Source organism: Oncorhynchus gorbuscha, unplaced genomic scaffold (assembly GCF_021184085.1).
Source record: "Oncorhynchus gorbuscha isolate QuinsamMale2020 ecotype Even-year unplaced genomic scaffold, OgorEven_v1.0 Un_scaffold_472, whole genome shotgun sequence".
NCBI classification, from domain to species: domain Eukaryota; kingdom Metazoa; phylum Chordata; class Actinopteri; order Salmoniformes; family Salmonidae; genus Oncorhynchus; species Oncorhynchus gorbuscha.
Window position 1 is genome coordinate 442,229 of NW_025745304.1, and position 26,563 is coordinate 468,791.

The 26,563-nt window shown below is 46.2% G+C and overlaps 1 protein-coding gene across 1 annotated transcript in view; it reads right to left on the minus strand.

Moving 5' to 3' along the window:
* Nucleotides 1-26,286, minus strand: part of LOC124018300 (ras GTPase-activating protein 3-like) — a 33,152-nt gene extending 6,866 nt beyond the window's left edge. The window contains exons 1-5 of the mRNA XM_046333575.1: nt 26,192-26,286; nt 19,545-19,648; nt 18,248-18,342; nt 15,774-15,850; nt 3,939-4,019 (exon numbers count right to left, since the gene is read on the minus strand). Coding sequence (XP_046189531.1) covers nt 3,939-4,019; nt 15,774-15,850; nt 18,248-18,342; nt 19,545-19,648; nt 26,192-26,268 — 434 coding nt within the window. The 5' untranslated portion in view covers nt 26,269-26,286. The remainder of the gene's footprint in view (nt 1-3,938; nt 4,020-15,773; nt 15,851-18,247; nt 18,343-19,544; nt 19,649-26,191) is intronic.
* Between the last annotated feature and the right edge of the window lie 277 nt (nt 26,287-26,563).

Genomic DNA, 26,563 nt, shown 5'->3' on the forward strand with positions numbered 1-26,563 from the left:
AAAAGCACACCCCTGCAATGCGACTTCTAATGCTATTTAGTAGTGGCTCTATAGCAATGGCATATAACATTCCTGACATAGAACATCCCTGCCTAATACCTCTACACACTTTAAAAGGAGCACTCAAACCACCGTTAACTTTCAATACACTTTCAATGTCACCATATATCACCTTGATCATGGCAATAAAACCAGAGCTGAACCCAAACGCCTCAAGTGTGTGCCATAAGTATTGATGTTCAACTCGGTCAAATGCCTTTTCCTGATCAATTGAAATTAGACCAGCATCCAACCCAATATCCCTAGAGACGTCCAAAAAATCACGAATCAGAGAAATGTTATCCCCTATCTGCCTGCCAGGAACACAGTAGGACTGATCCGTATGTATGATTTGCCCCATCACCTCCCTCAGCCTGTTGGACAAAGCTTTTGACAATATCTTATAATCAGTGCACAATAAAGCCACCGGCCTCCAGTTCTTCACCTCCCTTGGGTCACCCTTTTTGGGCAGTAGGGTGAGGACAGCCCTTCTGCAGCTTATTGGTAGTAACCCTCCGGTTAAACTATCATTAGCTACTTCTAACCAATCCTCTCCCAACATAGCCCAAAAAGACTTAAAAAAGTCAACGGGAAGCCCATCAATGCCTGGTGCCCTTCCATTTTCCATGCCTTTTAATGCAGTGTATAAATCCTGCAAAGACAATGGTTGCTCAAGCTCAACCTGAACTTCTGCAGCCACCTTTGGGAGCCCATCAAAGAACTGCTGTGTCACTGTTTTGTCCTCTTTGTACTCACATTTGTAGAGCTCAGCATAGAACTCTACTGCCCTCTTTCTAATTTCACTAGGGCTAGTGAGCTCTTGTCCAACAGCTGATTTGAGACAATGAATAATTTTTCTTTGTCCATTCTTTTTCTCTAAACCAAAGAAAAATTTGGATGAGGCATCCATTTCAGATATTCCCTGAAATTTACTTCTCACCAGTGCCCCCTGTGCTCTGATACCCAGCAGGTCTACCAATGCAGCTTTTCTCCTCTTGAGGGCCTGAGTATGGCCTCGATCTCCTGTGGTCTCAACCAATGTCATGAGTTCCACTATTTCAATCTCTAGGGCTTTCATTGATCTGGTGATATCTTTAGTGACATTCCTCGTGTATTGATTACAAAATTGTTGAATCTGGATTTTCCATATATCCCACCACTGTTGAATGGATACAAAACTGGCTTTTTGAGATCTCCATCTCTCCCAAAAAAAACTGAAACAGTTCCTGAAGTGAGCATCACTCAATAAAGTTATATTAAAATGCCAGTATGCGCTTTTGGGTTTTACATCGTTAATGAACACCACCTCTGTTATTAAACAATGATCAGAAAACCCCACTGGAGTTATCACACTTGATTTACAGACCTGAGATTGATGCTCAAAAACATAAAACCTATCTAACCTGGCCATAGAGATGATATTCTCTCTCACATGCGCCCAGGTGTACTGCCTTGTTCCTCCATGTTGACTCCGCCAAATATCACACAATTCATTTGTTACAATGAGGCGTTTTAAAAACATCCTTGAGGCTATATGAGGTTCTTGGTGATTTCTATCTAAATCACTAACTGTGCAGTTAAAATCCCCAGCAATAAACAAATAATCTTCTTTGTTACATTTCTCAATGGTATTTGATAGTGTCTCTAAAAAACATACCCTCTCAACTGTCATCACTGGGGCATATACATTTATCAGACACATAGTGATGTTTTCATACCTTGCTCTAACTTTTAATAACCTCCCCTCAACTACCTCTTCAACCTCATATGACAACGGCAAAAACCCTTTTGAGAACAAAATAACCACACCCCCACTTTTTGAGTTTTTATGACTACACACCACTGTCCCCCCCACTCCTGTTGCCACATAACTTCATTTTCCAAATTACTATGCGTTTCTTGTAAAAAAATTATGTCACTTCCCTTTCCCCTAATTAACTCATACACCATGGCTCTTTTTTTTTACATCTCTTGCCCCATTTACGTTTAAAGAAGAAATCTTAAAACTGCTCATGGATAAAAAAAATATACAGAGGACGATCCAGCCACCACATCTCTTTACAGAGTTAAGACTGCAACTGAACTCTTTCATTTTCTTTAGAATTTACATCACTTATCACTCTTGTGACCACTTTCTTGAGTCTAGCAATTTCAGGGCTTTTCAAACTTCCGCCTGTAATTTTTGACATCAGAAACTTTGCTGATTCAATAAACAATTCACGTTCAGGGAAAAAATCAGTTACATTGTAATCTTGCATATATTTCTTCCCTTTTGTCAACTTCAAAAATTGACGTATCCTCTCGATCCCATACCTCCCTTCCACCCCATTTATCTCACTATATTGTTGTGACGCGTCAGATGACTCACTCTCACTATCCTCCCCAGAAGAATACTCCACCATCTCTACACCTTGTTCATCTTCAATTGATTTATCAAACTCTACCTTTCTCTTAGAATTAGACCCTTCACCACCCCTTACATTCTTCCTTTTACTCCTCGGTATTTTGAAAACATCCGCTTCCTTTTCCGTTATTTCAATCTCCTCTTGACCTCCAATTTCATTTTCCAGCACCACCTCAGCGACGGCAGTCGCAATCTCGCCTACTGTTTCCCCTCCCTCTTTGTTCTGATCTACCACAATTGCCCCCGTATCCACACTGCCTTCCTCTCCTCCTTTTCCAACCACATCTGCCCACCTTCTCTCTTCTCCTGTACCCTTAGCATGTTCATCCCTTCGCGGTGGTGCGTTAGTTGTACTCGCACTAAAACTACTACCAGGCTCAGCGCGCTCATTTTCGGGACAATTACGCACCAAATGCCCCTCTCTTCCACAGCCAAAGCATTTCATTGATTCAGTAGATGCAAAGAAGACATAATCAAATCCATCAATCTTAAAGCTAAACGCTAAATCCAGTTCATCTCCTTCCTTTTTTAAAATCATATGCACTTGTCTCCTATGAGACACGACATGTTTCAACAACGGAGATTTGCATCCAAAAGGAACTTTCTTTATTGTAGACACTATTTGACCATGGCGCGATAACTCTCGCCATAACACTTCATCTCTAACAAATGGTGGCACGTTAGAAAGCATGACTTTCTTCGCCGGATTCATAAGCGGAAATACCGACGTCTGTGTTTCTCTCAACACGACACCCATCTCAACTATTCTATTCACCTTTTCAATTGAATCTAAGAATATCACTACAGCGCTATTCATCCTTGAGGCTGATTTGATGCTATCATACCCAATGATAGCACCCACAGCCAAGCTACATTCTTCCACTGAACACCCTGTCGCAGCAGGAATCTTTACTCCATGCCTCCGACTAAGTTTTTCAAACTCTCCATTTCCACGAGTGGCCATAACAACCAGCCCCACCCGCTGGTTGTGCCCCTCGCGAAAAACCAACCTCAAAGATCCCACCACCCCTATACGTGCTTAGTGATAGTTTAAACAAGATACCCTTAAAACAACTAACCTAATCAATATATATATATACATACAACAACCCGATAGAGTGAAAAAGAAAAACCATTCGCTCTCACAATCACTCCTGCTTGACGACTCACTCCCAGCATGCACTCCGATGAGAGAGAGAGAGGGGGAGAGAGAGAGGGGAGACAGAGAGAGAGAGGGAGAGAGAGAGAGAGAGGGGGAGAGAGAGAGAGAGAGAGAAAGAGACAGAGAGAGAGAGAGGGAGAGAGAGAGGGAGAGAGAGAGAGAGAGAGAGAGAGAGAGAGAGAGAGAGAGAGAGAGAGACAGAGAGAGAGAGAGAGAGAGAGAGAGAGTGTGATGGAACGAAAGAGAGAGCAAGAGACAAGGAGAAGGGAAGGTTAAACGACTGCCTATCACATAGAAGTCTGATAGATGTAACAGTTGATCGTTGGCTCTGACCTGGATGGGCCCAGCAGGGAGACCGCAGCGTACGGATCACACTGTCCATTCACGATGGGCAGGCCCTGGCACTCCAACACACTGCAGAGAGAGACTGTTAGTAACACACACTACACACTACACACACACTACACACAACACACTGTCCATTCACGATGGGCAGGCCCTGGCACTCCAACACACTGCAGAGAGAGACTGTTAGTAACACACACTACACACTACACACACACACACCACACACACACACACACACACACTACACACACACACACACACTACACACTACACACACACACAACACACTGTCCATTCACGATGGGCAGGCCCTGGCACTCCAACACACTGCAGAGAGAGACTGTTAGTAACACACACTACACACACACTACACACTACACACACACACACACACTACACACTACACACACACACAACACACTGTCCATTCACGATGGGCAGGCCCTGGCACTCCAACACACTGCAGAGAGAGACTGTTAGTAACACACACTACACACACACTACACACACACACTACACACACACACACACACTACACACAACACACTGTCCATTCACGATGGGCAGGCCCTGGCACTCCAACACACTGCAGAGAGAGACTGTTAGTAACACACACTACACACACACTACACACACACTACACACACACACACACACACACTACACACACACACACACACTACACACTACACACACACACAACACACTGTCCATTCACGATGGGCAGGCCCTGGCACTCCAACACACTGCAGAGAGAGACTGTTAGTAACACACACTACACACACACTACACACTACACACACACACACACACTACACACTACACACACACACAACACACTGTCCATTCACGATGGGCAGGCCCTGGCACTCCAACACACTGCAGAGAGAGACTGTTAATAACACACACTACACACACACTACACACACTACACACAACACACTGTCCATTCACGATGGGCAGGCCCTGGCACTCCAACACACTGCAGAGAGAGACTGTTAGTAACACACACTACACACTACACACACACACACTACACACAACACACTGTCCATTCACGATGGGCAGGCCCTGGCACTCCAACACACTGCAGAGAGAGACTGTTAGTAACACACACTACACACACACTACACACACACTACACACACACACACACTACACACACACACACACACTACACACTACACACACACACACACACACACACACAACACACTGTCCATTCACGATGGGCAGGCCCTGGCACTCCAACACACTGCAGAGAGAGACTGTTAGTAACACACACTACACACTACACACACACTACACACACACACACACACACACACACAACACACTGTCCATTCACGATGGGCAGGCCCTGGCACTCCAACACACTGCAGAGAGAGACTGTTAGTAACACACACTACACACACACTACACACACTACACACAACACACTGTCCATTCACGATGGGCAGGCCCTGGCACTCCAACACACTGCAGAGAGAGACTGTTAGTAACACACACTACACACTACACACACACACACTACACACAACACACTGTCCATTCACGATGGGCAGGCCCTGGCACTCCAACACACTGCAGAGAGAGACTGTTAGTAACACACACTACACACTACACACACACACACACACTACACACACACACACACACTACACACGACACACTGTCCATTCACGATGGGCAGGCCCTGGCACTCCAACACACTGCAGAGAGAGACTGTTAGTAACACACACTACACACACACTGACACACACACTATACACTACACACACACACACACACACTACACACACACACAGGTTCACTAACGACAGACACACACACACACACACACACACACACACACACACACACACACACACACACACACACACACACACACACACACACACACACACACACACACACACACACACACACACACACACAGACACAGACAGACACACACACACACTACACGCACACATTACACACACATACACTACACACACATACATACACTACACACACATACATACATACACACACCACACACACATTACACATTACACACACGCACACATTACACACACACACATTACACGACACACACACACACTACACACATTACACACACTACACACATTACACACACACAGAATGCAATGTCTAAACACTCAGAGTGAGGGTTTCCTCAGAGTGAGTGTTTCCTCAGAGTGAGGGTTTCCTCAGAGTGAGGGTTTCCTCAGAGTGAGTGTTCCCTCAGAGTGAGTGTTTCATCAGAGTGAGTGTTTCCTCAGAGTGAGGATTTCATCAGAGTGAGGGTTTCATCAGAGTGAGTGTTCCCTCAGAGTGAGGATTTCATCAGAGTGAGGGTTTCATCAGAGTGAGTGTTCCCTCAGAGTGAGGATTTCATCAGAGTGAGGGTTTCCTCAGAGTGAGTGTTTCCTCAGAGTGAGTGTTTCCTCAGAGTGAGTGTTTCCTCAGAGTGAGGGTTCCCTCAGAGTGAGGGTTTCATCAGAGTGAGGGTTTCATCAGAGTGAGGGTTTCCTCAGAGTGAGGGTTTCATCAGAGTGAGGGTTTCCTCAGAGTGAGTGTTTCCTCAGAGTGAGTGTTCCCTCAGAGTGAGTATTCCCTCAGAGTGAGTGTTTCCTCAGAGTGAGTGTTTCCTCAGAGTGAGTGTTTCCTCAGAGTGAGTGTTCCCTCAGAGTGAGGGTTTCATCAGAGTGAGGGTTTCCTCAGAGTGAGGGTTTCCTCAGAGTGAGGGTTTCATCAGAGTGAGGGTTTCCTCAGAGTGAGTGTTCCCTCAGAGTGAGGGTTTCATCAGAGTGAGGGTTTCATCAGGGTGAGTGTTTCCTCAGAGTGAGTGTTTCATCAGAGTGAGGGTTTCCTCAGAGTGAGGGTTTCATCAGAGTGAGGGTTTCATCAGAGTGAGTGTTTCCTCAGAGTGAGTGTTTCATCAGAGTGAGGGTTTCATCAGAGTGAGTGTTTCCTCAGAGTGAGTGTTCCCTCAGAGTGCGGGCTTACTCAGAGTGAGTGTTTCCTCAGAGTGAGTGTTCCCTCAGAGTGAGTGTTCCCTCAGAGTGAGTGTTCCCTCAGAGTGAGGGTTTCCTCAGAGTGAGTGTTTCCTCAGAGTGAGGGTTTCATCAGAGTGAGTGTTTCCTCAGAGTGAGTGTTTCATCAGAGTGAGGGTTTCATCAGAGTGAGGGTTTCATCAGAGTGAGTGTTCCCTCAGGGTGAGTGTTCCCTCAGAGTGAGGGTTCCCTCAGAGTGAGTGTTCCCTCAGAGTGAGGGTTTCCTCAGAGTGAGTGTTTCCTCAGAGTGTTCCCTCAGAGTGAGGGTTTCATCAGAGTGAGTGTTCCCTCAGAGTGAGGGTTTCATCAGAGTGAGTGTTCCCTCAGAGTGAGGGTTTCATCAGAGTGAGGCTCTATTCAGCTATACAGACTGTTTTGTGACCACCACCTGTTTAGACCAATCACAGCAGAGCGTCTGTTGGTATAGCAACCCCTCCCTCCATGGTGACATCATGCTGTAAAGAGGTGACACTGCCAGCAGGACGCATCACTTCCTCTCTGTCACTGACGCCCCGTCAACACAGGCTAATGATGATGTCAGCGGGCGGAGGAGGAAGGTTCACTAACGACAGACAACTTCCTGTCAGTGAGCCTGTTTAATATAACCTCTGGCTGACCTAGACACACACACACACACACACACACACACACACACACACACACACACACACACACACACACACACACACACACACACACACACACACACACACACACACACACACAGACAGACAGACAGACAGACAGACAGACAGACAGACAGACAGACAGACAGACAGACAGACAGACAGACAGACAGACAGACAGACAGACAGACAGACAGACAGACAGACAGACAGACAGACAGACAGACAGACAGACAGACAGACAGACAGACAGACAGACAGACAGACAGACAGACAGACAGACAGACAGACAGACAGACAGACAGACAGACAGACAGACACTGACTGAACGCTGTTGCAATGGACAGAGGGAGACGCCCATAAGTGAGTTGATGTTTGGGACTTCAGACTCTGTTTGTGATTACACTTCCTTGAGTCAATTAGTTTGTGGGTTGAGCCAAGCGCCCTTTCAAAAATCATTACAATAAAATGAGACGGAACTGAATCACACTAAATCAAAGTGACGAGAATAGGACTCATTCCATTCCAACAGAGAATAGGACTCATTCCATTCCAACAGAGAATAGGACTCATTCCTATAGAGAATAGGACTCATTCCATTCCAACAGAGAATAGGACTCATTCCATTCCAACAGAGAATAGGACTCATTCCATTCCAACAGAGAATAGGACTCATCCAATCCAACAGAGAATAGGACTCATTCCTATAGAACAGAGAATAGGACTCATTCCATTCCAACAGAGAATAGGACTCATCCAATCCAACAGAGAATAGGACTCATTCCTATAGAACAGAGAATAGGACTCATTCCATTCCAACAGAGAATAGGACTCATCCAATCCAACAGAGAATAGGACTCATTCCAACAGAGAATAGGACTCATTCCAATAGAACAGAGAATAGGACTCATTCCATTCCAACAGAGAATAGGACTCATTCCAACAGAGAATAGGACTCATTCCAATAGAACAGAGAATAGGACTCATTCCATTCCAACAGAGAATAGGACTCATTCCAACAGAGAATAGGACTCATTCAATCCAATAGAGAATAGGACTCATTCCAATAGAACAGAGAATAGGACTCATTCCAATAGAACAGAGAATAGGACTCATTCCAACAGAGAATAGGACTCATTCCAATAGAGAATAGGACTCATTCCAATAGAACAGCGAATAGGACTCATTCCAATAGAGAATAGGACTCATTCCAATAGAACAGAGAATAGGACTCATTCCAATAGAGAATAGGACTCATTCCAATAGAGAATAGGATTCATTCCAATAGAGAATAGGACTCATTCCAATAGAACAGAGAATAGGACTCATTCCAATAGAACAGAGAATAGGACTCATTCCAACAGAACAGAGAATAGGACTCATTCCAATAGAACAGAGAATAGGACTCATTCCAATAGAACAGAGAATATGACTCATTCCAATAGAGAATAGGACTCATTCCAATAGAACAGAGAATAGGACTCATTCCAATAGAGAATAGGACTCATTCCAATAGAACAGAGAATAGGACTCATTCCAATAGAACAGAGAATAGGACTCATTCCAATAGAACAGAGAATAGGACTCATTCCAATAGAGAATAGGACTCATTCCAATAGAGAATAGGACTCTTTCCAATAGAACAGAGAATAGGACTCATTCCAATAGAACAGAGAATAGGACTCATTCCAATAGAACAGAGAATAGGACTCATTCCAATAGAACAGAGAATAGGACTCATTCCAATAGAGAATAGGACTCATTCCAATAGAGAATAGGACTCATTCCAATAGAGAATAGGACTCATTCCAATAGAGAATATGACTCATTCCAATAGAACAGAGAATAGGACTCATTCCAATAGAACAGAGAATAGGACTCATTCCAATAGAACAGAGAATAGGACTCATTCCAATAGAACAGAGAATAGGACTCATTCCAACAGAACAGAGAATAGGACTCATTCCAATAGAACAGAGAATAGGACTCATTCCAATAGAGAATAGGACTCATTCCAATAGAGAATAGGACTCATTCCAATAGAGAATAGGACTCATTCCAATAGAGAATAGGACTCATTCCAATAGAGAATAGGACTCATTCCAATAGAACAGAGAATAGGACTCATTCCAATAGAGAATAGGACTCATTCCAATAGAGAATAGGACTCATTCCAATAGAGAATAGGACTCTTTCCAATAGAACAGAGAATAGGACTCATTCCAATAGAACAGAGAATAGGACTCATTCCAATAGAGAATAGGACTCATTCCAATAGAACAGAGAATAGGACTCATTCCAATAGAACAGAGAATAGGACTCATTCCAATAGAGAATAGGACTCATTCCAATAGAACAGAGAATAGGACTCATTCCAATAGAACAGAGAATAGGACTCATTCCAATAGAACAGAGAATAGGACTCATTCCAACAGAGAATAGGACTCATTCCAATAGAACAGAGAATAGGACTCATTCCAACAGTGAATATGACTCATTCCAATGGAGAATAGGACTCATTCCAATAGAACAGAGAATAGGACTCATTCCAATAGAACAGAGAATAGGACTCATTCCAATAGAACAGAGAATAGGACTCATTCCAATAGAGAATAGGACTCATTCCAACAGAGAATAGGACTCATTCCAACAGAGAATAGGACTCATTCCAATAGAGAATAGGACTCATTCCAATAGAACAGAGAATAGGACTCATTCCAATAGAACAGAGAATAGGACTCATTCCAACAGAGAATATGACTCATTCCAACAGAGAATAGGACTAATTCCAATAGAACAGAGAATAGGACTCATTCCAATAGAGAATAGGACTCATTCCAACAGAGAATAGGACTCATTCCAACAGAGAATAGGACTCATTCCAATAGAACAGAGAATAGGACTCATTCCAATAGAACAGAGAATAGGACTCATTCCAATAGAACAGAGAATAGGACTCATTCCAATAGAGAATAGGACTCATTCCAATAGAACAGAGAATAGGACTCATTCCATTCCAACAGAGAATAGGACTCATTCCAATAGAACAGAGAATAGGACTCATTCCAATAGAGAATAGGACTCATTCCAATAGAGAATAGGACTCATTCCAATAGAGAATAGGACTCATTCCAATAGAACAGAGAATAGGACTCATTCCAATATAACAGAGAATAGGACTCATTCCAACAGAGAATAGGACTCATTCCAATAGAGAATAGGACTCATTCCAATAGAACAGAGAATAGGACTCATTCCAATAGAGAATAGGACTCATTCCAATAGAACAGAGAATAGGACTCATTCCAACAGAGAATAGGACTCATTCCAACAGAGAATAGGACTCATTCCAATAGAACAGAGAATAGGACTCATTCCAACAGAACAGAGAATAGGACTCATTCCAATAGAGAATAGGACTCATTCCAATAGAGAATAGGACTCATTCCAATAGAGAATAGGACTCATTCCAATAGAGAATAGGACTCATTCCAATAGAGAATAGGACTCATTCCAATAGAGAATAGGACTCATTCCAATAGAGAATATGACTCATTCCAATAGAGAATAGGACTCATTCCAATAGAGAATAGGACTCATTCCAATAGAGAATAGGACTCATTCCAATAGAGAATAGGACTCATTCCAACAGAGAATAGGACTCATTCCAATAGAACAGAGAATAGGACTCATTCCAATAGAGAATAGGACTCATTCCAATAGAGAATAGGACTCATTCCAATAGAGAATAGGACTCATTCCAATAGAGAATAGGACTCATTCCAATAGAGAATAGGACTCATTCCAATAGAGAATAGGACTCATTCCAATAGAGAATATGACTCATTCCAATAGAGAATAGGACTCATTCCAATAGAGAATATGACTCATTCCAATAGAGAATAGGACTCATTCCAATAGAGAATAGGACTCATTCCAATAGAGAATAGGACTCATTCCAATAGAGAATAGGACTCATTCCAATAGAACAGAGAATAGGACTCATTCCAATAGAGAATAGGACTCATTCCAATAGAGAATAGGACTCATTCCAATAGAGAATAGGACTCATTCCAATAGAGAATAGGACTCATTCCAATAGAACAGAGAATAGGACTCATTCCAATAGAGAATAGGACTCATTCCAATAGAGAATAGGACTCATTCCAATAGAGAATAGGACTCATTCCAATAGAGAATAGGACTCATTCCAATAGAGAATAGGACTCATTCCAACAGAGAATAGGACTCATTCCAATAGAACAGAGAATAGGATTCATTCCAATAGAGAATAGGACTCATTCCAATAGAGAATAGGACTCATTCCAATAGAGAATAGGACTCATTCCAATAGAGAATAGGACTCATTCCAATAGAACAGAGAATAGGACTCATTCCAATAGAGAATAGGACTCATTCCAATAGAGAATAGGACTCATTCCAATAGAGAATAGGACTCTTTCCAATAGAACAGAGAATAGGACTCATTCCAATAGAACAGAGAATAGGACTCATTCCAATAGAGAATAGGACTCATTCCAATAGAACAGAGAATAGGACTCATTCCAATAGAACAGAGAATAGGACTCATTCCAATAGAGAATAGGACTCATTCCAATAGAACAGAGAATAGGACTCATTCCAATAGAACAGAGAATAGGACTCATTCCAATAGAACAGAGAATAGGACTCATTCCAACAGAGAATAGGACTCATTCCAATAGAACAGAGAATAGGACTCATTCCAACAGAGAATAGGACTCATTCCAATAGAGAATAGGACTCATTCCAATAGAACAGAGAATAGGACTCATTCCAATAGAACAGAGAATAGGACTCATTCCAATAGAACAGAGAATAGGACTCATTCCAATAGAGAATAGGACTCATTCCAATAGAACAGAGAATAGGACTCATTCCAACAGAGAATAGGACTCATTCCAATAGAGAATAGGACTCATTCCAATAGAACAGAGAATAGGACTCATTCCAATAGAACAGAGAATAGGACTCATTCCAACAGAGAATATGACTCATTCCAACAGAGAATAGGACTCATTCCAATAGAACAGAGAATAGGACTCATTCCAATAGAGAATAGGACTCATTCCAACAGAGAATAGGACTCATTCCAACAGAGAATAGGACTCATTCCAATAGAACAGAGAATAGGACTCATTCCAATAGAACAGAGAATAGGACTCATTCCAATAGAACAGAGAATAGGACTCATTCCAATAGAGAATAGGACTCATTCCAATAGAACAGAGAATAGGACTCATTCCATTCCAACAGAGAATAGGACTCATTCCAATAGAACAGAGAATAGGACTCATTCCAATAGAGAATAGGACTCATTCCAATAGAGAATAGGACTCATTCCAATAGAGAATAGGACTCATTCCAATAGAACAGAGAATAGGACTCATTCCAATATAACAGAGAATAGGACTCATTCCAACAGAGAATAGGACTCATTCCAATAGAGAATAGGACTCATTCTAATAGAACAGAGAATAGGACTCATTCCAATAGAGAATAGGACTCATTCCAATAGAACAGAGAATAGGACTCATTCCAACAGAGAATAGGACTCATTCCAACAGAGAATAGGACTCATTCCAATAGAACAAAGAATAGGACTCATTCCAACAGAACAGAGAATAGGACTCATTCCAAAAGAGAATAGGACTCATTCCAATAGAGAATAGGACTCATTCCAATAGAGAATAGGACTCATTCCAATAGAGAATAGGACTCATTCCAATAGAGAATAGGACTCATTCCAATAGAGAATATGACTCATTCCAATAGAGAATAGGACTCATTCCAATAGAGAATAGGACTCATTCCAATAGAGAATAGGACTCATTCCAATAGAGAATAGGACTCATTCCAACAGAGAATAGGACTCATTCCAATAGAACAGAGAATAGGACTCATTCCAATAGAGAATAGGACTCATTCCAATAGAGAATAGGACTCATTCCAATAGAGAATAGGACTCATTCCAATAGAGAATAGGACTCATTCCAATAGAGAATAGGACTCATTCCAATAGAGAATAGGACTCATTCCAATAGAGAATAGGACTCATTCCAATAGAGAATAGGACTCATTCCAATAGAGAATAGGACTCATTCCAATAGAGAATAGGACTCATTCCAATAGAGAATAGGACTCATTCCAATAGAGAATATGACTCATTCCAATAGAGAATAGGACTCATTCCAATAGAGAATATGACTCATTCCAATAGAGAATAGGACTCATTCCAATAGAGAATAGGACTCATTCCAATAGAGAATAGGACTCATTCCAATAGAGAATAGGACTCATTCCAATAGAACAGAGAATAGGACTCATTCCAATAGAGAATAGGACTCATTCCAATAGAGAATAGGACTCATTCCAATAGAGAATAGGACTCATTCCAATAGAGAATAGGACTCATTCCAATAGAGAATAGGACTCATTCCAACAGAGAATAGGACTCATTCCAATAGAACAGAGAATAGGATTCATTCCAATAGAGAATAGGACTCATTCCAATAGAGAATAGGACTCATTCCAATAGAGAATAGGACTCATTCCAATAGAGAATAGGACTCATTCCAATAGAGAATAGGACTCATTCCAATCCAACACACACACATTTCCAGAAACACATACAAACAACACACACACATTCCAAGGACACAAACCCAAAACACACCCATTTCCACAAACACGCGCCCGCTAACACACATACACAAACCGCCCACACACACACACACACACACACACACACACACACACACACACACACACACACACACACACACACACACACACACACACACACACACACACACACACACACACACACACACACACACACACACACACACACACACACACACACACAAAAACACACAAACCCCCACCACATAACAACACACTCACATGCAACAAACGCTCACACAGACATCTGTAGAACAGCCGTAGCGTTGTAGCCTGACTGGTCTCAAAGGGGAAGGGTTTGATGATGGGACAGGAATCACTGAGGTGTGTTGTAGACTGACCGGTCTCATCGGGGACAGGAATCACTGAGGTGTGTTGTAGACTGACCGGTCTCATCGGGGACAGGAATCACTGAGGTGTGTTGTAGCCTGACCGGTCTCAACAGGGACAGGAATCACTGAGGTGTGTTGTAGCCTGACTGGTCTCATCGGGGACAGGAATCACTGAGGTGTGTTGTAGCCTGACTGGTCTTATCGGGGACAGGAATCACTGAGGTGTGTTGTAGCCTGACTGGTCTCATCGGGGACAGGAATCACTGAGGTGTGTTGTAGCCTGACTGGTCTCAACGGGGACAGGAATCAGTGAGGTGTGTTGTAGCCTGACTGGTCTCATCGGGGACAGGAATCACTGAGGTGTGTTGTAGCCTGACTGGTCTCATCGGGGACAGGAATCACTGAGGTGTGTTGTAGCCTGACCGGTCTCATCGGGGACAGGAATCACTGAGGTGTGTTGTAGCCTGACACGTCTCAACGGGGACAGGAATCAGTGAGGTGTGTTGTAGCCTGACCGGTCTCAACAGGGACAGGAATCACTGAGGTGTGTTGTAGCCTGACTGGTCTCATCGGGGACAGGAATCAGTGAGGTGTGTTGTAGCCTGACACGTCTCAACGGGGACAGGAATCACTGAGGTGTGTTGTAGCCTGACTGGTCTCAACGGGGACAGGAATCACTGAGGTGTGTTGTAACCTGACTGGTCTCAACGGGGACAGGAATCACTGAGGTGTGTTGTAGCCTGACTGGTCTCAACGGGGACAGGAATCACTGAGGTGTGTTGTAGCCTGACTGGTCTCAACGGGGACAGGAATCACTGAGGTGTGTTGTAGCCTGACTGGTCTCAACGGGGACAGGAATCACTGAGGTGTGTTGTAGCCTGACTGGTCTCAACGGGGACAGGAATCACTGAGGTGTGTTGTAGCCTGACCGGTCTCAACAGGGACAGGAATCACTGAGGTGTGTTGTAGCCTGACTGTCTACGGGGACAGGAATCACTGAGGTGTGTTGTACCGACCGGTCTCAACGGGGAAGGGTTTGATGATGGGACATGAATCCCTGAGGTGTGTTGTACTCACCGTGTGGCCAGTTTATGACAGACGACTCCGCTGTCTGTGATGACCTCACTGAGACGGAGCTCTATGTGGACCTTTCCCTGAGGAACACAGTGTTACCATGGTTATCAAATCGAATCCTATTGGTCACATACACATGGTTATCAAGTCTTATTGGTCACATACACATGGTTAGCAGATGTTACTGTGAGTGTAGAGAAATGCTTGTTACACACACACCTGCAGAAATGCCTGTATGAACTGGGGGCGGGGGTCAATGTGGAATAAACTATATGGTGATGGAGGGTCAATGTAGTTTGAACTGTATGAGGGGTTAATGTGGAATAAACTGTATGGTGATGGAGGGTCAATGTAGTATGAACTGTATGGGGGTTAATGTGGAATAAACTGTTTTGGGGGGTCAATGTGGAATAAACTGTTTTGGGGGGGTCAATGTGGAATAAACTGTTTTGGGGGGGGTCAATGTGGTATGAACTGTTTTGGGGGGGTCAATGTGGTATGAACTGTTTGGTGATGTGGGTGAACTGTTTTGGCCCTGTCTGGGGGTGTCCTCGGATGGGGCCACAGTGTCTCCTCCTGTCTCAGCCTCCAGTATTTATGCTGCCCTCCTGTCTCAGCCTCCAGTATTTATGCTGCAGTAGTTTATGTGTCGGGGGTCTAGGGTCAGTTTGTTATATCTGGAGTACTTCTCCTGTCCTATTCGGTGTCCTGTGTGAATCTAAGTGTGCGTTCTCTAATTTTCTCCTTTCTTTCTCTCTCTCGGAGGACCTGAGCCCTAGGACCATGTCCCAGGACTACCTGACATGATGACTCCTTGCTGTCCCCAGTCCACCTGGCCATGCTGCTGCTCCAGTTTCAACTGACCTGAGCCCTAGGACCATGTCCCAGGACTACCTGACATGATGACTCCTTGCTGTCCCCAGTCCACCTGACTGTGCTGCTGCTCCAGTTTCAACTGACCTGAGCCCTAGGACCGTGCCCCAGGACTACCTGACATGATGGCTCCTTGCTGTCCCCAGTCCACCTGACCGTGCTGCTGCTCCAGTTTCAACTGTTCTGCCTTATTATTATTTGACCATGCTGGTCATTTATGAACATTTGAACATCTTGGCCATGTTCTGTTATAATCTCTACCCGGCACAGCCAGAAGAGGACTGGCCACCCCACATAGCCCGGTTCCTCTCTAGATTTCTTCCTAGGTTTTGGCATTTCTAGGGAGTTTTTCCTCGCCACCGTGCTTCTACACCTGCATTGCTTGCTGTTTGGGGTTTTAGGCTGGGTTTCTGTACAGCACTTTGAGATATCAGCTGATGTACAAAGGGCTTTATAAATACATTTGATTTGATTTGATGGGGGTCAATGTGGTATAAACTGTATGGGGGTCAATGGGGGGGTCAATGTGGTATGAACTGTATGGGGGGTCAATGTGGTATAAACTATATGGGGGGTCTATGGGGTATGAACTGTATGGGGGGGTCAATGTGGGGGTCAATGTGGTATGAACTGTATGGGGGGGTCAATGTGGTATGAACTGTATGGGGGGTCAATGTGGTATGAACTGTATGGGGGGTCAATGTGGTATGAACTGTATGGGGGGTCAATGTGGTATGAACTGTATGGGGGGTCAATGTGGTATGAACTGTATGGGGGTCAATGTGGTATGAACTGTATGGGGGGGGGTCAATGGGGGGTCAATGTGGTATGAACTGTATGGGGGGTCAATGTGGTATGAACTGTATGGGGGGTCAATGTGAACTGTATGGGGGGTCAATGTGGTATGAACTGTATGGGGGTCAATGTGGTATGAACTGTATGGGGGGTCAATGTGGTATGAACTGTATGGGGGGTCAATGTGGGGGGTCAATGTGGTATGAACTGTATGGGGGGTCAATGTGGTATGAACTGTATGGGGGGGGGTCAATGTGGTATGAACTGTATGGGGGGTCAATGTGGTATGAACTGTATGGGGGGTCAATGTGGTATGAACTGTATGGGGGGGTCAATGTGGTATGAACTGTATGGGGGGTCAATGTGGTATGAACTGTATGGGGGGTCAATGGGGGGTCAATGTGGTATGAACTGTCCATTCAATGTGGTATGAACTGTATGGGGGTCAATGTGGTATGAACTGTATGGGGGTCAATGTGGTATGAACTGTATGGGGGGTCAATGTGGTATGAACTGTATGGGGGTCAATGTGGGGGTCAATGTGGTATGAACTGTATGGGGGTCAATGTGGTATGAACTGTATGGGGGTCAATGTGGGCGGGCTGCCTTCTGAGTGCGTGTGCGTGCATTCTGTGTGTTCCTTCCATTCTGTGTGTGTGTGTGTGTGTGTGTGTGTGTGTGTGTGCGTGCGTGCGTGCGTGCGTGCGTGCGTGCGTGCGTGTGTGTAGTGCGTGTGCGTGCGTGCGTGCGTGCGTGCGTGCGTGCGTGTGTGTGTGTGTGTGTGTGTGTGTGTTCTCCGTCCTACAGACCTGAACCTCTGAGTCTGCGCTGACGTGTCTCAGGGGGAACCAGGTGTCTTTACCATGATACCTCTGGAGGTCTTCTTTCTGCACTGCTACCTTACCTACACACACACACACACACACACACACACACACACAGACAGACAGACAGACAGACAGACAGACAGACAGACAGACAGACAGACAGACAGACAGACAGACAGACAGACAGACAGACAGACAGACAGACAGACAGACAGACAGACGCACGCACGCTCGCACACACACACACACAGCAAAATTAGGTACAACACACACATGTTGCACACCTGTGTCAGAGCAGAATTAGAGCTGCAGTCAGACAGACAGACAGACAGACAGACAGACAGACAGACAGACAGACAGACAGACAGACAGACAGACAGACAGACAGACAGACAGACAGACAGACAGACAGACAGACAGACAGACAGACAGACAGACAGACAGACAGACAGACAGACAGACAGACAGACAGACAGACCTTCATTTCTCACAGACACATAATATAATGTACATTGATCCAAGGCAGTTGAGAATCTATTCCACACGAGACCACCTCCATGGCCCTTCTCTTCTCTCTTTCTAACTATCCCTCTCTCTGTCTCTCTCTCTCTCTCTCTCTGTCTCTCTCTCTCTCTCGCTGTCTCTCTCTCTCTCACTGTCTCTCTCTGTCTCTCCCTCTCTCTGTCTCTCTCTCTCTCTGTCTCTCTCTGTGTCTGTGTGTCTCTCTCTCTCTCTCTCTCTCTCACTGAATCTCTGCAGACCTGCTGAAAAACAGTTTGTCTCTCTCTCTCTGCATCTCTCTCTGTCTCTGTGTCTGTGATGAACATTCCTGCTGTTCTCTCTGTCTCTCTCTGTCTTTTGTGTCTGTTACCACGGGAACCAACCCAGCACAGCCAATCTCTGCCTAAACAGTTAAACACTCTGTGTCTGTGTTAACCAGTTTTCAGAATACTGCAGACCTGCAGAAAAACAGTTTGTTTGTTTGCATCTGCACATCAAAACAATGATGAACATTCCTGCTGTTCCCACAGTTCCTATTTTGGCTGTTACCACAGGAACCAACGCAGCACAGCCAATCACAGCCTAAACAGTTAAACACCTGGGTCTCATTAACCGGTTTTCAGGGATGCTAAACATGCTTCCTGTTTGTCTGAAATCCCAATAGGAATGCCAAATTGGAAGTTTCTATGTTAGGGTTTCATCACCGTCCAATCACAAGAAGAGAAGCAGGGAGAGGTGTGTTTGACATGGTCTGTCGGACCAATAGGATCAGACTCACCGATGCTGGAGTCCCTCCTGAACACGTCTCTGTCGAAGATGTAGAAGGACAGATGGCGGAAACTGCGGGGGATTTCACAATAAAAGTCCTCTCCATAGAAAGGGCTGCGGAGGAGAAAAAAAAACAATTAAACATCAACAAATCTCAGTCTATAAACGACAACAATTAGCTGAGGGACCATCTACATTGGACAAGCCAGGGTAGCTGAGGGACCATCTACATTGGACAAGCCAGGGTAGCTGAGGGACCATCTACATTGGACAAGCCAGGGTAGCTGAGGGACCATCTACATTGGACAAGCCAGGGTAGCTGAGGGACCATCTACATTGGACAAGCCAGGGTAGCTGAGGGACCATCTACATTGGACAAGCCAGGGTAGCTGAGGGACCATCTACATTGGACAAGCCAGGGTAGCTGAGGGACCATCTACATTGGACAAGCCAGGGTAGCTGAGGGACCATCTACATTGGACAAGCCAGGGTAGCTGAGGGACCATCTACATTGGACAAGCCAGGGTAGCTGAGGGACCATCTACATTGGACAAGCCAGGGTAGCTGAGGGACCATCTACATTGGACAAGCCAGGGTAGCTGAGGGACCATCTACATTGGACAAGCCAGGGTAGCTGAGGGACCATCTACATTGGACAAGCCAGGGTAGCTGAGGGACCATCTACATTGGACAAGCCAGGGTAGCTGAGGGACCATCTACATTGGACAAGCCAGGGTAGCTGAGGGACCATCTACATTGGACAAGCCAGGGTAGCTGAGGGACCATCTACATTGGACAAGCCAGGGTAGCTGAGGGACCATCTACATTGGACAAGCCAGGGTAGCTGAGGGACCATCTACATTGGACAAGCCAGGGTAGCTGAGGGACCATCTACATTGAACAAGCCAGGGTAGCTGAGGGACCATCTACATTGGACAAGCCAGGGTAGCTGAGGGACCATCTACATTGGACAGGGTAGCTGAGGGACCATCTACATTGGACAAGCCAGGGTAGCTGAGGGACCATCTACATTGGACAAGCCAGGGTAGCTGAGGGACCATCTACATTGGACAAGCCAGGTAGCTGAGGGACCATCTACATTGGACAAGCCAGGGTAGCTGAGGGACCATCTACATTGAACAAGCCAGGTAGCTGAGGGACCATCTACATTGGACAAGCCAGGGTAGCTGAGGGACCATCTACATTGAACAAGCCAGGGTAGCTGAGGGACCATCTACATTGGACAAGCCAGGGTAGCTGAGGGACCATCTACATTGGACAAGCCAGGGTAGCTGAGGGACCATCTACATTGGACAAGCCAGGGTAGCTGAGGGACCATCTACATTGGACAAGCCAGGGTAGCTGAGGGACCATCTACATTGGACAAGCCAGGGTAGCTGAGGGACCATCTACATTGGACAAGCCAGGGTAGCTGAGGGACCATCTACATTGGACAAGCCAGGGTAGCTGAGGGACCATCTACATTGGACAAGCCAGGGTAGCTGAGGGACCATCTACATTGGACAAGCCAGGGTAGCTGAGGGACCATCTACATTGGACAAGCCAGGGTAGCTGAGGGACCATCTACATTGGACAAGCCAGGGTAGCTGAGGGACCATCTACATTGGACAAGCCAGGGTAGCTGAGGGACCATCTACATTGGACAAGGTAGGCCAGAGCTGAGGGACCATCTACATTGGACAAGCCAGGGTAGCTGAGGGACCATCTACATTGGACAAGCCAGGTAGCTGAGGGACCATCTACATTGGACAAGCCAGGGTAGCTGAGGGACCATCTACATTGGACAAGCCAGCTGTAGCTGAGGGACCATCTACATTGGACAAGCCAGGGTAGCTGAGGGACCATCTACATTGGACAAGCCAGGGTAGCTGAGGGACCATCTACATTGGACAAGCCAGGGTAGCTGAGGGACCATCTACATTGAACAAGCCAGGGTAGCTGAGGGACCATCTACATTGGACAAGCCAGGGTAGCTGAGGGACCATCTACATTGAACCAGCCAGGGTAGCTGAGGGACCATCTACATTGGACAAGCCAGGGTAGCTGAGGGACCATCTACATTGGACAAGCCAGGGTAGCTGAGGGACCATCTACATTGGACAAGCCAGGGTAGCTGAGGGACCATCTACATTGGACAAGCCAGGGTAGCTGAGGGACCATCTACATTGGACAAGCCAGGGTAGCTGAGGGACCATCTACATTGAACCAGCCAGGGTAGCTGAGGGACCATCTACATTGGACAAGCCAGGGTAGCTGAGGGACCATCTACATTGGACAAGCCAGGGTAGCTGAGGGACCATCTACATTGGACAAGCCAGGGTAGCTGAGGGACCATCTACATTGGACAAGCCAGGGTAGCTGAGGGACCATCTACATTGGACAAGCCAGGGTAGCTGAGGGACCATCTACATTGGACAAGCCAGGGTAGCTGAGGGACCATCTACATTGAACAAGGTAGCTGAGGGACCATCTACATTGGACAAGGTAGCTGTGAGCCGAGGGACCATCTACATTGGACAAGCCAGGGTAGCTGAGGGACCATCTACATTGAACAAGGTAGCTGAGGGACCATCTACGTTGAACAACAACATTGAACCTCAATGTTATATTCTATTAGACAACAGCTGAGGACACACACACACACACACCATCTACACACACACACAGGGACATCACACACACACACACACACACACACACACACACAGGGACCATCACACACACACACAGGGACACACATTGGACAAGCCAGGGTAGCTGAGGGACCACACACACACAGGGTACTGAGACACACACACACAGTAGCTGAGGGACCATCTACACACAACACACACACAGGGACCATCACACACAGCCACACACACACAACACACTGAGGGACACACACACACACAGGGACACACACAACACACAGGGACACACACAAGCCAGGGTAGCTGAGGGACCATCATTGACACACCACAAGGGACCATCTACACACCACAGGGACCATCTACATTGGACAAGGTACTGAGGGACCATCTACATTGAACATACCTTCCTCAATGTTATATTCTATTACACACACACACACACACACACACACACACACACACACACACACACACACACACACAACGAGTTACACACACACACAGACACACACACACAGACACACACACACACACACCCACACCCACACACACACACAGACACCCATATGTCTGGCCCTATAGAATAAAAACATCTACTGTCTGATTCCATTTAGTTCTTCCCAAATGTAATTTTCTCCGTCTTGTTTTTCTAGGTTTCCGATTTCCCCTGTTTATTTCACTCCCTCAAAATCACACGTTTTAATAGACAAAAAAACACATTGGATGTTCTTAGTCCACAACAATGTTTAAACCACATCAGGAGACCACGTTTGAGGTAGTTGCTCTTTATTTCCAACGTGTACTTATTAACAGGCTAGCAAGAGGCTAACAAGAAGCTAGCAACAGGCTAGTAAGAGGCTAGTAAGAGGCTAGTAAGGGGATAGCAAGAGACTAGTAAGAGGCTAGCAAGAGAAGAGGCTAGCAACAGGCTAGTAAGAGGCTAGTAAGAGGCTAGCAAGAGCAGAGGCTAGAAAGAGGCTAGCAAGAGAAGAGGCTAGCAGAGAGGCTAACAAGAGGCTAGCAAGAGCAGAGGCTAGAAAGAGGCTAGCAAGAGAAGAGCAGCAAAAGGCTAGTAAAAGAGGCAAGCAAGAGAAGAGGCTAGCAAGAGGCTAACAAGAAGCTAGCAAGAGGCTAGCAAGAGCAGAGGCTAGAAAGAGGCTAGCAAGAGAAGAGGCTAGCAAAAGGCTAGTAAGGGAAGAGGCAAGCAAGAGAAGAGGCTAGCAAGACCAGAGGCTAGCAAGAGGCTAGCAAGAGCAGAGGCTAGTAAAAGGCTAGCAAGAGAAGAGGCTAGCAAGAGGCTAGCAAGAGGCTGTGTTAATCTGTGTTTTTCTAGCGCACAAGTGACGGTAGAATTTGCAAAACAAATACCTACTGGACAGATGCAAATGATGCTGCTATCTTTCTGTCAGGTCAGCAGAGGAGCCTGTGTAGTGAACTGACAAGGTTTTTACAGAAGCCTTTCTATCTACCATTAGACTTCTCATTAGCATCATCGCTAACGGATACACATAGTGGAAGACACACGCAGACGGGCGTTCTCTCCTTGTCTGTACAGGGGGCGTTCTCTCCTTGTCTCTCCAGGGGGCGTTCTCTCCTTGTCTCTCCAGGGGGCGTTCTCTCCTTGTCTCTCCAGACAGGGGGCGTTCTCTCCTTGTCTCTACAGGGGGCGTTCTCTCCTTGTCTCTCCAGGGGGCGTTCTCTCCTTGTCTCTCCAGGGGGCGTTCTCTCCTTGTCTCTACAGCCAGGGGGCATTCTCTCCTTGTCTCTCCAGGGGGCGTTCTCTCCTTGTCTCTACAGACAGGGGGCGTTCTCTCCTTGTCTCTATAGACAGGGGGCGTTCTCTCCTTGTCTCTACAGACAGGGGGCGTTCTCTCCTTGTCTCTACAGGGGGCGTTCTCTCCTTGTCTCTACAGACAGGGGGCGTTCTCTCCTTGTCTCTCCAGGGGGCGTTCTCTCCTTGTCTCTACAGACAGGGGGCGTTCTCTCCTTGTCTCTCCAGGGGGCGTTCTCTCCTTGTCTCTACAGGGGGCGTTCTCTCCTTGTCTCTATAGACAGGGGGCGTTCTCTCCTTGTCTCTGCAGACAGGGGGCGTTCTCTCCTTGTCTCTACAGACAGGGGGCGTTCTCTCCTTGTCTCTCCAGGGGGCGTTCTCTCCTTGTCTCTACAGGGGGCGTTCTCTCCTTGTCTCTCCAGGGGGCGTTCTCTCCTTGTCTCTACAGGGGGCGTTCTCTCCTTGTCTCTACAGACAGGGGGCGTTCTCTCCTTGTCTCTCCAGGGGGCGTTCTCTCCTTGTCTGTACAGACAGGGGGCGTTCTCTCCTTGTCTCTACAGGGGGCGTTCTCTCCTTGTCTCTACAGACAGGGGGCGTTCTCTCCTTGTCTCTACAGACAGGGGGCGTTCTCTCCTTGTCTCTACAGACAGGGGGCGTTCTCTCCTTGTCTCTACAGGGGGCGTTCTCTCCTTGTCTCTCCAGGGGGCGTTCTCTCCTTGTCTCTACAGGGGGCGTTCTCTCCTTGTCTCTACAGACAGGGGGCGTTCTCTCCTTGTCTCTACAGACAGGGGGCGTTCTCTCCTTGTCTCTCCAGGGGGCGTTCTCTCCTTGTCTCTACAGGGGGCGTTCTCTCCTTGTCTCTACAGACAGGGGGCGTTCTCTCTTTGTCTCTACAGACAGGGGGCGTTCTCTCCTTGTCTCTACAGGGGGCGTTCTCTCCTTGTCTCTACAGGGGGCGTTCTCTCCTTGTCTCTACAGACAGGGGGCGTTCTCTCCTTGTCTCTACAGACAGGGGGCGTTCTCTCCTTGTCTCTCTAGGGGGCGTTCTCTCCTTGTCTCTACAGACAGGGGGCGTTCTCTCCTTGTCTCTACAGGGGGCGTTCTCTCCTTGTCTCTCCAGGGGGCGTTCTCTCCTTGTCTCTACAGGGGGCGTTCTCTCCTTGTCTCTACAGGGGGCGTTCTCTCCTTGTCTCTACAGGGGGCGTTCTCTCCTTGTCTCTACAGACAGGGGGCGTTCTCTCCTTGTCTCTACAGGGGGCGTTCTCTCCTTGTCTCTACAGACAGGGGGCGTTCTCTCCTTGTCACTCCAGACAGGTGTAATCAGTAACCCACCACAGACAGACAGACAGGTGTAATCAGTAACCCACCACAGAGAAACAGACAGGTGTAATCAGTAACCCACCACAGAGAGACAGACAGGTGTAATCAGTAACCCACCACAGACAGACAGACAGGTGTAATCAGTAACCCACCACAGAGAGACAGACAGGTGTAATCAGTAACCCACCACAGACACAGAGAGACAGACAGGTGTAATCAGTAACCCACCACAGAGAAACAGACAGGTGTAATCAGTAACCCACCACAGAGAGAGAGACAGGTGTAATCAGTAACCCACCACAGACAGACAGACAGGTGTAATCAGTAACCCACCACAGACAGACAGGTGTAATCAGTAACCCACCACAGAGAGACAGACAGGTGTAATCAGTAACCCACCACAGAGAGACAGACAGGTGTAATCAGTAACCCACCACAGACAGACAGACAGACAGGTGTAATCAGTAACCCACCACAGACAGACAGACAGGTGTAATCAGTAACCCACCACAGAGAGACAGACAGGTGTAATCAGTAACCCACCACAGAGAGACAGACAGGTGTAATCAGTAACCCACCACAGACAGACAGGTGTAATCAGTAACCCACCACAGAGAGACAGACAGGTGTAATCAGTAACCCACCACAGAGAGACAGACAGGTGTAATCAGTAACCCACCACAGAGAGACAGACAGGTGTAATCAGTAACCCACCACAGACAGACAGGTGTAATCAGTAACCCACCACAGACAGACAGGTGTAATCAGTAACCCACCACAGACAGACAGACAGGTGTAATCAGTAACCCACCACAGACAGACAGACAGGTGTAATCAGTAACCCACCACAGACAGACAGGTGTAATCAGTAACCCACCACAGACAGACAGACAGGTGTAATCAGTAACCCACCACAGAGACTTCTCGATGATCTTGGTTCTGAAGACCTCCTCCTGATCCAGGTTGACAGTACAGTAACAGTCTCTCATCCTGTTGGGACCTGGGACGGAGGATGTTCTTCAGCCTCACCTGGAGGAGGAGGAGGATGAGAGAGGAGGAGGAGAGGAGGAGGAGGAGGAGGAGGAGGAGGAGGAGGAGGAGAGAACAGACAAAGGTTATCGGTTAGCAGGGCTGAACTCAGCCTTGTTATAATGCATTGTAACAGTCAGCCTTGTTATAATGCATCAGTAACCCATTGTTATAATGCATTGTAACTGACAGAGCCTTGTTATAATGCATTGTAACTGTCGCAAGCCTTGTTATAATGCATCGTAACTGTCATAA